The 15,048-nt window shown below is 36.4% G+C and overlaps 1 protein-coding gene across 1 annotated transcript in view; it reads right to left on the bottom strand.

Moving 5' to 3' along the window:
- Positions 1-15,048, bottom strand: part of LOC124170946 (neuropeptide SIFamide receptor-like) — a 246,775-nt gene that overhangs the window by 113,179 nt on the left and 118,548 nt on the right. The window contains exon 2 of the mRNA XM_046550024.1: positions 7,561-7,660. Within this exon, the coding sequence (XP_046405980.1) occupies positions 7,561-7,660 (100 nt within the window). The remainder of the gene's footprint in view (positions 1-7,560; positions 7,661-15,048) is intronic.

A 15,048-nucleotide genomic window follows, 5' to 3' on the forward strand; every position in this document is an offset into this window, starting at 1 on the left:
CTAGATTGGCTTTTATGAAAGAAATATTTTTACCCTACCGGGCTATGCGAAGTAAATTGATATGATTCGTATCACCGTCATCAGATATGATGGACGCGTAAAAGCAATGAGATGGAGCGTGATAGTTACGAGTGATGGGCTTGAAAGGAGGAGTATTGGGAGTTTTATGGAGGACGTGCATGTTTTTAGAATTACACTTTAATGTGACGGCTACGACAGAAGGATGTCGTGATGGCGAAAATAAATGCAGAAAAGAGCCTATTTCCCTGCCCCAAAAGCTGCTAATTAGGCTTTTTTGACTGCACCGTCACTCATTGGAAGATGATGGCGTGATAGGCATGTTGGTGTTTTTGTTAAAAATAAAAAGAATCCGCAGAAAAAAGTGTTTTTAGATTTTAACATCGTCCGCGAATCTAACTCCAGGAAAGGACAGATGGACCGGGTATCGGGTACTAAGATAGGACCGGGTATCGGGTATCGAAATGTCAAAACATCAAAATTTTTATTTCCACTAGATCTTCAACTGGACGAGATCTGATACTCTCTTTTACCTTCAGTCAATGACATCCCAGCTAGAGTCATGTTTCCTCCTACAGACCGCAATAAATCTAGCCAGTCTGCCTTCCTTTTCCCGTCCGAATATTCTCTTCTTCCTTCATTCTTTTTTTTCCTGCTCCTGTCCTTAGACCTTGGCTGAGGATTTTCCTCGCGCAAATTTCAATTCCGAGAAATCTCTCAGAAAAGGCGCGGTGAGCGTTGAAGCCATACATAAAATAAATGTGTGTGTGCTGTGCGCGAAATCGTGGACCATGATAAAGCAGCAGGAGAGTGAAGCCATTGAAATATAAAGCCGACGTTGTGAAATGAATCAGTTACTTAATTAATGCACCTATAACAGAGGAATCACTGACAGAACGTTTGCAGCGCGATGATAGCTTTTCTCAATGCGCATTAGCCAAAGATGCAAAAAAGCCTCCTCGAGTAAATCATGATGCAGTAGAGTGCTGCAGAAAAATCCCCGCACATATTGTGAACTACACTATTATATTACATTCATAGAATTTTGAATCACATTTTTTTCTTTCAAGCCGTCAGCTAGTTTTGACTGTTTGAAGTAAATATATTTTTACAACTCTCTAGAAAGTAGTACTTATCGCTGGATCAGCCATATCAAAGCTTATAGATCAGTACTCTAAAAATGTTTTTCTATTTAATTCCATAATAAATTTCAATTAAAATTCAAGATACGGACAAATATTAACTATTTTCAAAACAGGGACCCTAAAATTTGCTGGCCTCCTGGCACACAGTGCCTCACGTTTATCATTTTACTCCACCATGATAGATCCAAATTTCACCCTCTCTCCAATATTGCAAGCGTTACACCAATCAGACATCTAGGGTTATCTCCGTTTTGAGATTGGTTCTCCTTGCTCCAGTATTCTCCTCATATTCGGTGAGACGGATCCTAGATTTTTGCGTTTCCTCTCATCCCGATGGCCGTCACTAGAGACTTTCTGGATGGGTTGCTCACAAATCATCAGAATTGGTATTTAGCTACTAGCGAAACATCTATACCATAGGTGGAATCTCAGCGATATTAGCCTAGAAATTAACACTTTCCATTGAAGATAAGCCATTCCGTGCGATCCTGAATAGGAACAGAAGTATCTCTTAGTTTGGACCAATATTTGAAAATAAATTGGACTTCTGGATGAACACCAGAGCCATTTTAATTAAATACAATGTGAAACTAAAGATAAATGAACATTAAATGGTTTATTTGTTTTCCAGCTTGCATTGTTTTTTCTTTCAATCGTAGTTCTGTATAATTATTTACTGGTTGCATTGAAAGTTAAAGCATACTTATGATTCATCTCTCTTACTCTTATCAGTTAGACTTGACCCATTATAACCCAATTTTGCTTCTAAGTAGCATCATAAATTTAAATATTAAGAGCTCTATTCAGAAAAGATTTAAACAACGTGTTCCTTTGGGCTGTCAATTTAAATGGCGAAATATGTAGCTGCCTCAATAATTATGATTGATTGGAAACTTTACACATTTTTAAAATGAGAAATCTTTAACTTTAATTTCTCCCAGAAGCAGCTCTGGGTTATAAAGGGTAAAAAGCGCATCAATTGGACAAAGTGTTCTCCTTTGGGGCTATAAAATTGAGTCCTCTTGCGCTTGTGGTAAGTATCATTTTTGGTCGCATTTATAATTCATTTTACTTAAAAAGAAAAGTGAAAGCTCAGGTAGAAAAAGATTGATATAAAAGCATATTTTAATCTTAGAAGTTGGAATTTACGGACCGGCGCAGGAAATGCATTAGTATTGCTATACTTGAGTCATTCAGCGTGATTGTGGCCTCAAAAGATCACTATTACGCATTTATTAATGACTTCTTATATAATTTTTTTACTATTCCTGGTATTTTAAACTAAAATAGCCCAATTACAACCGCAATAAAAAGAATTTATGCATTTGGAATTAATTGGTTGCATAAATTTGAATTTTAATATAAAAATTCACACTATATTAGAAAAAGGAAATTATGTTATTATCTATCTTATTTTGTAATAACACACTCTAAATATATTTGTACGTAGTCAAAACATTGGATGTAAAGCACGGGCTAAATCTAATTTTTCGGATTGGCTGCATCCTTTAAGAAATTTTTGATAGACAAACTTGTCAATTTTAGCTCAGGTACATTCCTGAGTTATTCATTTCTATCACATGAATAGACTTTGTTACCTCAGGTTTTCAAGACAAATGTCATAAGATCTGTGAAATTGTCCTCTGCCTGCGCACTCATTACATTGAAGTCTCTCAGTACAGTGCTTAATTGTGAATACAAATTCTAGTTGTTGGACTTATGGTATATAAGTTCAGCTTTGCTCTTCGCATGTCCAGGAGTGATTCACGGAATCATACTCTCGCAAATGGAATATACCAGAGACTGGACTTTCACTATAGCTTCTGCGCGGGTAACCAGTAGCACAGCAAGGTGATAATTATAAATCCCTCGGAACTCGAATTGTGAGAAGTTTACAGAATGTCATAGCGGAATGAGTTTTTGATGAGGTTTGATCAGGATAAAACTAATGACTTTTAAGTATTAGAACTTTCGAACTAAAAATGATTGTGCGAACGACACTTGAAAGTTACAAGGAGTTAGCAGCTTCATTGATTTAATATTTATTTCCAGCTTTTTCCCTTTGTTGATCTTCTGATAGCATTCATTTTTGTGCGTCGAATTTATTTTTATTTGGATAAAACTAGAGAGATGATCACTAAGCTATTATTTAGTTTTCATCTTATTATGTGAGGCAATATTTTAGCTCTTAATAATTCTCATTGATCATGCCTATCCAAGCAGTTGATGAAATATTGTTCAAGAAAAGTGTGATACTACGTGGTGTCTTACTAGTTAAATAAAATCCGTTTTCCACTAGAAATCGATCCACTTCCATTGCTATGATGGTGAAATTTAATGTCCATCGTGAAAATATATATATATATATATAACATAAAAAACCCTAGGATGGGCAGTATCAGAACACACAAGATAAAGATTAGAAACTCACACTCACTAAATTTTCGGTGGCATTACCACCTTCCTCGGAGTTAGGTAAAAGACTTTCTTTTAGGTAAAAGACTTTCTAGGACGAAAGAACAGTCTTTTACCTAACTCCGAGGAAGGTGGTATGCCACCGAAAATTTAGTGAGTGTGAGTTTATAATCTTTATCTTGTGTGTTCTGATACTGCCCATCCTGAGAAAGTCCTTGAACGACCTTCATATTATAGAAAGTAGTGTTAATCTAGAAGTTCAAGAGTGTAAGGGGGATACGCGTGAAAGCTTGATGGAGAGGTGTCAAATATCTAAGTCAATGTTATGCGTGACTATGGATGTGAAAAATGTGAATGAGTATGACAAATCGTCGCCATTTTGCGTGAAAGGATTTGATTCTTTGTTGGACTAAAATCAGTACTAAGCGTGATGGATTGCAATTTTTCCATGTTGAAAGACACACATGCGATTTTCCACGATTATAAACTTTTGCTCCCTACCACGAACACTAAAAAGAGGATCCTCGTGTCGGCCTCTAAATGTGTTTCCATACATCACGCATTTAAATGGGTTTACAAAAGTCGCTACTCGCGTCGCCGACGGACAAATTGATCTGAGTTTCAAAGGGAAATAAGGTATAATTAGGGGTATCAACCGAAATTTCTATACAAGATGATGTGATCTATCAAATTCATCACATTTAAATGCTATTCCTTGCAATAACAAACATTATACAGCAAAATATAGGAAAAAAGTGGATCGCATTGCACTTAACACCGCGCAGAGGACATTTTTGGAAGCTGATTAAAGTGCGACCGAAGTAGCAACAGAAAACAGCCTTCTGTGGGATGAAATTTGCCCTTTTACATGCAGTCCCCTTGCCTCCGACGTATTTCAGTGTTACTACACCATCTTGAAAGTAATCGTGGAAAATTGCACGTGTTTCTTTTAACTCAGCTGCACTGTCAACCACCCTTGACCCGTTACGGATGACTTTGGGACGGTTATAGACTTCGGGCTTGGCTGGCTGAAGAGCTACGGTTTAGAGAAGCAAATAAATGTGTATGTTATCTTAAGTTATCATTTCCAGGCTTGGAGTTAACGATACAAGGCGTTTCAAAAAGAATAATGACGCGTTTTGAAATATTATTTTGTCCAAGCCATTGATTGTTTCGCCTCGGTTTCCTTCTGAGGCTGTACGATGGCAACTTTATTTTTCAACGAGAAGGGCTACCTCCTCACTGGAGTCAGCTAGTGCGTGAATATCTGAATGAATCTACCAAACTTTTGGATTGGTCGTCAAGGGGCTGGCGGCTTACTATATCTTAGCTGGGTTCCACGATCACTGGATGGGACACCCTGTGACTTCTTCCTGTTTTCGTTAAAGATAACTTAAATGTGACACCACTCCTACAGAACCTGGAGGAGCTGAAAAACCAGATCCGTACTGCTATAACATCGGAGACGAAAAACATGCTTGCCCGAGTATGGGAGGAATTTGAATATCGATGTGATATTGTCCGTGTCGCTGATGGAGGACATATTGATCATCTGTACTTCAAACTTGAGAGGTTCTTAAATATGTGTGTCAAGTTTCATATTCGTATGTCGTGAAGTTCAATAGTAATATGCATTCGAAATACGTATATTCTTCTCAAAGCAGCCTGTATTTATTCCTTTCTTGATACTTAGTCCCAATGAATACGTAGTAGTTTGACTAAATGGATGAATGTCTAGTAAACACTTCCATGATGGGTAGCTGGCTAAATCCGAGGTATTTTGAGTTCACGGGTGCGTAATACAGCACTTTAATGAATATTTAAGTCCTTGGGGGAGCACTCTAGCCCCTTTTAGGCTTCGGAGAAACACCCAATAATCATCCGATTGCAGGATTACTTTACTGCTCTGAAGGAACCGATATCTAAAAACTCCTTTGAGTGAAAGAAAAGCCGAATAGAATATTTTAATGAAACGGCTGACCAATTTTATCGTTTCTTAAAAATCCTCTTATAAAGAGTCCATTTGGCTTTGTAAGTGAATTTCGTTATTTTTTGAAATCTCTGGTTAGTGCTTGATATAAAAATGCATTCCATCCCATTAAATATCGAATAAAACCTATGAAGTAAAGAATGGTATCACATCACTAAGTGGTATAGAGGTTATTGTGTAGTTTTGAGCTCGGTTAAGTTTACTCTACCTGCGTTCATCTATGGAAATGCAAATTTTTGGATCAATTAGAGGTCTTGCACGTTTTTTGCTCAAACATAGCTATAGTCGAAACGATGATAAGCCAATAGTCTCCCACCTTGTGGATTTAATTGGGTGAGCAGATTTTTCAGAATAATATTGTCATTGGATGCCGGAGGAAGTAAAACCTAGGGGAAATTTCGACTCGAAGTTTAAGTTATGGAAATCAGCGAAATGCGAGCGACTTAACTTGAACCATTTACGTCTGTGAATGGTACAGTATGTTAGCCGTAATAACCGTGTTTTCCTCCTTGTTTTTGAAACTGGGCTCATTTTTGCTATACTTGTGTGCAAAATAATAAAAATATGTGCATTATCGTTATGGCTACTGTATGCACTTAAGATGCCTGAAGCCTATTTTGGTTGATGTGTAATTGTGCTTACCATTGAAGATTATTGCAATTTCTGAGATTTTTCATCTCTAGACATTTTGAAATTTATCCTCAGGTATACTATATCTTGACTGCAGTCTAAAGCAATCCGCAATTACTTTTTGTAGAACTATTACTTGCCCGCTCACTGCGTATTAAATGACATACCAAATGCTTGTGTCACTTGGGTAATATGTTACTTAAGCTTACGTTTTAAGCTTTTTGTCCTTCTATCTATTACACGTGCATGGAATCCTTCGTCATTACGTGTTATAGGACCACGAATAAAAAGTAATCGTTACTATATGGTTGAAAAAGCGTCTTTTTTTCTTTGGTAAATGCGGAGAGAGTATAATCACCAAAATTATAGTTGGTATTTCACCAAAAATATAGGATGCTAATTCGATTCGCTCCAATTTGCTATCTTTCTCAAGAATTTAGACAGAATGCAGTGAATGATTAAGGATACTAATCTACTTCATTGTTTAACTCTGCTACGCACATTATCTTTTATGGAAAACTGTTAGATAGCGTGGAAAATTTTTAAAATATTTAAATATTGTGTCTCTAACTTTTTATTAAGTCGGGTTAATTACAAAAAAACTGTGTTAACTACCACTCTGAAGCTAATTTTAATCATTAGACCGATTTAACGTTTACGTCCTCCGAGGTTAATGCTAACTCTCGCATTTCAATGCGTTCTGAGAAATAAACGACACGTAAATTATCCGTAGAACCACGAAGGGAAGGAAATTATATCAATTTACTGTACTTTAATTTCAAAGTTTGCTTTCATACATGTTCCGCACAATTTATTCATGGAATTAATTACATTCCTTATTACGTGATAATTCAAGTAATTAAGATATCCCAATCACATAATTTAAACCAAATAATCACATTTATTTCAATGTTCTTGAGCAATTTATAGCTTCATTTGGCATCAACATAATCGTCAGTGAGCTGTTAAATCTTCAATATGCAGCAAGAATGACAGAATTAAGAGAGGTTAGTGGAAATTGGAAAAAAATTGGTAAATTTAGTTTCGTTATATATCGTCAAAATTTTCCTCAATTTTCACTTATTTTTTGTTGTAGGTCTTCGCTTTTATCCTAATAGTGGCGTCTAAGTATAGAACTTCTCTAATTATGGCATTTAATGCAATGCATATTATTCAGCATGACAGATATGATATGACATGATACATTAAAATGATGATAGATACATTAAACATGACAGATACATTAAAAGTACGGCATTAGTGAAGGACAACGGCTTGTGGTATGAACATGGATAGATATTCCTTAGAAAATACCAGAACAGCTCAATTTGTAGGGCATTGTCAGGGACTCTGATCACTTACCTATCCAATGTGACGGCTATCAAGCTGTAAACTGATGCAGCCACCGAGACTCCTTGAACGTAGGGAACAGTCTTGCACATCCACCATCCCAGAACCCAGGCTGAAAAATAGAATAATTAGTTTCAATATCAATACGTAACATATGCAAGGTCATTTTAAAATTTTGCATATAAAAATAGGGGATAATATGTATTATTTAAATTTCTCTCGACTTAGATCCCATTTGTGTTGGCAATTGAGCGAAAGGTAACTAAAAAAGAAAAAAAAGGTAAAGATGGCGTAACAAAAATTTGTGTGCATGGCAATTTTATTGCAAATATAGGATAATTTGCTTTGTATAATTCCGTTTCGTATGTTTTAATTGTGTGAATCGTGTGGCGAAGTATTTGTTTCAGCGTATTATTTAATATCCTGGGAAAGGTATATGTATTCCTACAGCTGCCAGAGCTCACTTATACATGCTCCTCGTAGGGCCACCATTGCCATTAAACTTTAAGGGTTGGCCAAATCAAAAGGAACGGGTTTAAACGTAGTTGAGTGATATCTTCTATTTTTTTGAGAATGAAAAAGGTCTTAGTTTGCTTGGAAATTAAGAAGTTTGCAAGAGAGACTTCCATTAATCGATTTGCGAGTGTTGTCATACTTTGCAGTGGGTTATGTAAGGCATCCTTGGTAACTATCGAGAAAAACGCTGAAGGAAAATGAAACCTTTGAGTTTTCCTCTAGATCGATAAGAAATTGTCATTCTACCATTGGTGGAGAATATAGTTACAATAAATTGACATGCCTTAAAAAGGAAAAAAAAACTTCTCGTAGCTTGCAATTGTACCTGGCTAAAAAAGGTGAGCTTTAGGTTCTGAAACGTAATGACTAGCCATGAAGGTGACTGATTCTTGATGAGCTGAATTGATGTAGTATGGAAGACTAAATTCAATTGGGATTAATATTCTGTAGAACATTAAATATTGAATTAATTGAAAATAATCCATGTTAAAAGTTAATCCCATACAAAAATACTTGCTACCGGGTAATTTAGAGATAAAAATATAAAACAAGGAAATATGCACAAATTCACAGCGTACTTCTACCATAACTTAATGATTTATTTTTTAATAAGATTTTTCATTGAGATATTTAATAACTTTTGAAGGTGTAGCGAAAACCTTTATAGCAAAAATGATCATTCGGGGTATCATATAAATTCCCCAAGGTACCATTATGAAGTATATTATTGGCTCGTGTATTTAGAGAACGTACTGGTTAATGTATTTTATCTAGAGCAGAGTATGATAGCTATACTGTACTGTGAAGTCTGATGAACTATGACCGTAAATGAACAGATTGGGAATGTATTTTTGTAAATACTAATATAGAAGTAATGGGACTCCATGGAAATAAGTAATGAAAAATAAAAGAAGAATTGAACATCAAAAACAGTTTGATGGTGAAAATTTTGGGTCAAAATAGTTATGAGTGGTCTTGCTCGAATTTGTACAACACGTGTTCATCGAGCTTCATGGATCAGAAAATAAGGATATCAGGAAGATGGCCGAGATAAAGTGACGAAATAAAGCGTGCGTTCATTGTTTTTTCAAGAAAGCGATGGTATGCAATGGCTTGGCGAAGAAAACTCACCAGAAAAGGGTTATAATGCTCAATTGGGAGGGAATACGTTTTGAAGAGATGATGGAAGCGATATTGAGATGATGGAAGCAAGCTTCGAGGGTATGTAGAATTCGGTAATTGGGGTTAATCGTACTTGGTAACCGGAGAAAAAGAAGGAAGAGAAGTACATACAAATCTATGAACATGGAGACCTGTAGCACGCTCTGCTAAAGAGTTGAATGGTGTAAAAATAAAATTCATATATAATGAGAAGTACTCTTTTTCCAATATTCCTTTCATTGGCGTAGCAAGGGAGGAGGTAGGGGGGTCCGGACATCCCCCCCGAAATATAAAAAAAACAATTATTTCAACAGATTTCTATGACAAATGAAGTTTTTTCAATTCTGCATTTTATCATTTTTACCACCCATCCTTTTACGGAAGATTAAGCTTAACGCATAGAATGAACGACGAAATGAATTGATTTTTGGCTAAATATCAAAGAATAAATAGTTTTTTTAACATTAGAATTTGTGCTACATTAGCATTAAAAACCCGATCACGTTTTTCCGTTCCCGGAAGAAATATTCTGGCCTCACTGAAGGCCCTTTGAGGGATTTCACTGCGTGGTTTTCCAGTTATTTCACCAAAACCACGAGAATCCATTAAGGGAGTTGACTCTGTGCTCCAGTATGATCAAAATCGCTCGCAATTAATTGCCCGTTTCTTTCAACTTGCATCGAGCACTCCGATCGCATCAGCTGCCCGCTACAAGCCGCAGATGTTTTCGTCGTAGGGTGTTATGTCCGTCGCTGATGAATGATGAATCGATTTTCGGTCATCAGGTCTCGTAGTTCAAATAAAGTTGCTGAGAGCGCGAGCGATATTTCGAAAATTTTAAACGCACAATCTCGTTTTGGTCTCTATGGAGTAAATTCCACATTATATTACGAGACGTGTTGTGGCACAACAAGGGTGGTCAAGCCATGAAAGCTTTTTTCTGTATCTGTTCGCCATCATTATTATATTTAAGTCTTTCGACTCAAAGTTAGCAACAAAAGACACTTTGTCGCTTCCACAATATACTTACACAATACACAACATTCCCTATTCGTAATATTCGTGTACGGAATTAGTGGTAATACAAACATGGAACTTTTAAATACGCACTCAGCTATAGCTATCTCCAGGCTGCTGAAGCATGCATATTGGTTTTTTTATTTATTAATTTTAAGGCAGATAGAAATTAAAATATTTGTATATCTTTTTGAGTTTAGTTGTAGTACTAATTTTAGTTATAGTTTTCTCTACTGACTAATGGCCTGTGATCAGAGCTGTGTTTGGCATCACACCAATTAGAAAACCAGACTAATTAGATTGATAGGAAATTCTATTACTACCTCTCTGGCATTCTATCTTTCAGATCAATCAGTGAGTTACGAATGGTGGTGACTTAGAATAAAGTTAGAGAGACCGAGCCGTTTATACGAAATAATCACTTGGTTTCAGCTAAATGCGCTCTAATTCCATGCCTACATATCACAATTAATCACTCATTCAGTGATTCAACGCAAAGGTTGGCTTGGTTAGGTGAGGGGAGAGCTTACTCCGAACTAAGCCACAAGCGTGTGAATTTCATAAAATCGAATCGACCGACGAGACATAAAACCTTTCCCTAAGCCACCTCGAACTTCGAGGATTTATTTGGGAGGTTCTGAATGCTTCATTCGTGAATAAGTTCAACAGATTCAGGCTTCAATTGCTGGAAGTTAGACATATTTAAATAAATAAAAGATCGTAGCACTTTTCCTCAAGATTCATCATATGACCCCGTGAAACTGATCTACAGCTAAGTGCTCTTCCCACTAGGCTACCACGCTCCTCACAAAAAAAGAAGCGAATTTTGAAAAATATAGGATTGTTTTCAGTGGGAAACTCTAAAATGGAAGTAAAGAAACTTTTTATAAGAGCCTACATTTGGAGTATACTTCTATACGGAAATGAGGCATGGTCAATGGCAGCAGTGGAGAAATCAAGGATAGAGGCCTTCAACATGTGGTACTATGAAGTATGATGAGGATCAATTGGGTTAACGAAGTAAGTAATGAAAAAGTCCTACGAAGAGTAGTAGAGAGGAATTGCCTTGTGAAAGCCTTAAGAAGAAGACGGAAAAACCTTATAGGCCACATTTTGAGACATGATGGCCTGATGAAGACAATCGTCGAGGGACAAGTGGATAGCAAGAATGAAAAAGGAAGACCTCGAATTAAGTATGCGGGAAAGGTAGAGAAAAATGTGAAAGAGAAGAAATATAGCAGTGAAAAGATTAACTGATCAGAGAATTGTGTGGAGAGCTGCGTCGAAAGAATCTTGGGATTGTTGACCAGTGATGATGATGATGAAAAGGCCTTTACTTATTTTTGCCATGGCTCTGTCTCATGAGATGCTTAAGACGATTTTCAAATATGCTATTATCGTCATGGCCATATAGAATGAATCATACGGATCATGAAATAGGATAAGGACGAAAATGATTTTCCTTTTATCTAAGGAGGTAGAGTATCTAATTAATTTGTGTTAGATAGCTAAAAAAATCGAAGAATAGCCATGGTATTAGTCCATATGCATCTTTAGACATGACGTCCTGATGAAGACAATATTCGAGGCTCAGGTACGAGCAAGAAAGAATAAGGAAGAACTCGAACGAAATATGCGGAACAGGTAAAGAAGGATTTGAAAGAGAACAAATACGTAGGTTGAGTGGAAAGCTGCATCAAACCAATTTTAGGATTGTTGACCACGATGATGATGGTGTTGATGATAGGGTTTGGGGACGCAGCTCACGAGACAAGGGCTGAGTTGAATCCTTGCCTGAGATTGATGCGTATTTATTTACTCATAATTTTGACATCGATCGAGTCAAGGAGATAAAAGGTGAGATTGAATGCTATGGTTGAATGTTTACAAAATGTTTCTTGTCTTTTGATCTTATAATTCCTATTACTATGCTTGTATCCTCAGCTAACAGAATCTTCTTACAGCTGAGAATACAAGCATAGAAGTTAGGAAGCAATAGATCTGATGCTATATATGGATAATGTCTCTCTACGGAAGCGAGGGTTGGACGTTGACACCAGCAGAGAAGTCAAGAGTTCGAAATTGAATATTTGGTGCTGCCGAAGAATGGTGAAGATATAATGCATCGACCGAACAAGTAATGAGGATGTGCTTAGAAGAGTGGGATAATAGAGAAGTCTTCTATAAACCTTGAGACGAAGACGGGAAAACTTAATTGGCCACATTATGAGACATGATGGTCTGATGAAAACAACCATAGGTAGGTAGAAGGGAAGCAGGGCGAGGGACGGCCGCGAATGAGTTACATGATACAGGGTATAAAGGATGTAAAAGAGAAGAAATACGTCGCTATGAAAAGGCTAGCGGATAGGAGAGAGGAATGGAGAGCTTCATGAAACCAATCTTAGGACTGTTTACTAATGATGATGATGAATTCCTCTTACGCCATTTTTATTTCCCAAAAGCATTCCTTATTTTCCTTGTTTGTATTTAAAATAAGTACACAAACCAAAGTTTTGCTATTAGTGTTTTTCTCTTTTCCTGGACCGATTATAGGTGCCCTACATTGTGACAGCTTTGGTTACCATGGTATTCACGCAAATCATTGCTCTTATATTAAAATCCTTTTTATGCTAAACTAATCTGTGAATTTTATGAGAGGATATTAATGATAACCTCTATTTTTTCCTTAAACGAAAACTCTGCGTTAGGATTCGATTAGAAATGCGATTAATTCTGGGTACCTATGCAATTCTAGGGATTTAGGAGTGATGGAAACTTTTGAAATGGACATGGAATATCATCAGATGCATCTACTTTCGCCTCATTTGCCGTACCGAAACCAGTGAGTGATATGAGGGCTAATCTGTCATTAGTTGCGCGTTCCTCGTTGCCAAAGCGTTCGTAACTCCATGCAAATGGTATGGCTGTGAACTATTTGATTAGGTGGAATAATTCATGCCATTGTAATATACTATGTTTGTTAAACGCTTAGCTCTTTGTATTGTTTCAGGCGATGGGATTCAAAAAAAGGGATAATAGGTTCTTCTTCAGGGAATTTGATTGTAAAATTCGTGGATAGATGGTGGATTGTGGGTGTTACTAACTTGTTGCTCAAAAAATTGGCTAGAAAAATGCAGCCACAGGTTATTAAGTGAGAAGGAATTTATCTGGTCTAGCTGTTTTCTTCGTCACTCCAGCTATTTTTGTTGCAGTCGTGTATCTACTTATCATATAAAATTTACATATTACACGTTCTTTGTCAATATATTTTGATTTTATATCATGGTAAGGAATATTTGATGCATTTATTTCATCGGTAACATTTTCCGCATCCATTGCAACAAGCACCATGTGACCAAATGAATAGAAATTTTACACTCATTTCTTAATATTAGTCCTTCAGTTTCACTGTGAATTAGTCCATTTTAAGCCAAGGTTTAAACCCAAGTTTCTGAGGAACATCAAAAATGTATGCATTATCAGCTCTTTTCAGGAAATATTTAAATTGAAGGTACCTAGAGCTCCTTTATTTTTTGTCAGCAAAGCTTTAAATTGGAGGCATTTTGAAGGAATAAAATTTATTTAAAAATTTTTTATCCTCTAAAGTTTAATGGCGGAATATGTAGCTGCCGAAATAATTATGATTGAGTAGAAAATGTTCAATTTTTTAAATGAGAATTCTTAAAATTTAGATTCTCCCAGAACTATCTCTGGATTGGAAATTAGTTGATTAACTCGTTTGTCGGTTTGGAAGTGCTGTTATGCTCACTATTTCAACTTTTGTTGAGATTTTTTTTTAAATTTTGCCTTGTGCTTGGTGAATATGCGATATAGGTAAATGAGTGCATGAATATCATGGAAAGTATCGATCAGTCTGTGAAAATCGGAATAGAGTTGACTGCCTTATTTTTACTTTTGGGCGTATATTGTGGCTGTAACGTGTTGGCCTCGAAACGACAAAGAAATTCCAACCGCGCTAACAATGATGAAGACCTGCATGAGATACCCAGTGATAGCTGCGAAGTCAGAAACTGTTGATGAGCTGTTTTATTTGTTTTAATTTCCACGGGCGTTGAGTTAAAATCCATTCGAGCGATTATTCTGAAAATGACGTCTCTGCCTGCAAAACTACTAAATTTCTCAGATGACTGCTTTTATTTCGCTATGGCTGGGCCAAACGAGAAACATTTACGGAGTGTACCAAGTGAAGTGAATGGTTAGAGTTGAAATCTACTGATGTTCGCAGAGGCAGATGTTTGAATTGAAACAAATCATAAACGTAAAGTGTAGTTTAATTCAACTACAATCAAGGTCATAAAATCCTTAGGTTGTGTTGAATTTTTAAGAATGAGAATATCCCACAATGTGAATAACGTGTAAACGCACCAAATTTATACGTGTCTCATTTTAATCCTTGTTGCTGCTAAAAGACTCAGTAGCGTAGCGAGGGGGAGGGGTGGAGGGTCCGGACCCCCTCACCTCCCAGAAGTATGAAAACAAAATTAATATAATTCAAAAACGAAAACAAAATACCAAAAAAATCGCGAACTTACAGAAGATTTCTTAGAAAAATGAAGTTTTTCCGGATTACGAAAAGTGTTGAAATTAGTTTAAAAACCTCTAATTAGTACCCTGTTTATAAACTTTTTCCCTTTTCGTTTAGACCCCCACCGAACGAAATTCCTGGCTACTCCACCGAAGAGTGGTTAATTTTCAGCTAGACACTACCAAATTTTTTGGATCATATTCCCCGAAATTTGACCGATCGATTCTGAGTTCAAGTTTGAACAAATAATAAGGACT

The sequence above is a fragment of the Ischnura elegans genome, chromosome X (assembly GCF_921293095.1).
Source record: "Ischnura elegans chromosome X, ioIscEleg1.1, whole genome shotgun sequence".
Classification (NCBI taxonomy): Eukaryota; Metazoa; Arthropoda; class Insecta; order Odonata; family Coenagrionidae; genus Ischnura; species Ischnura elegans.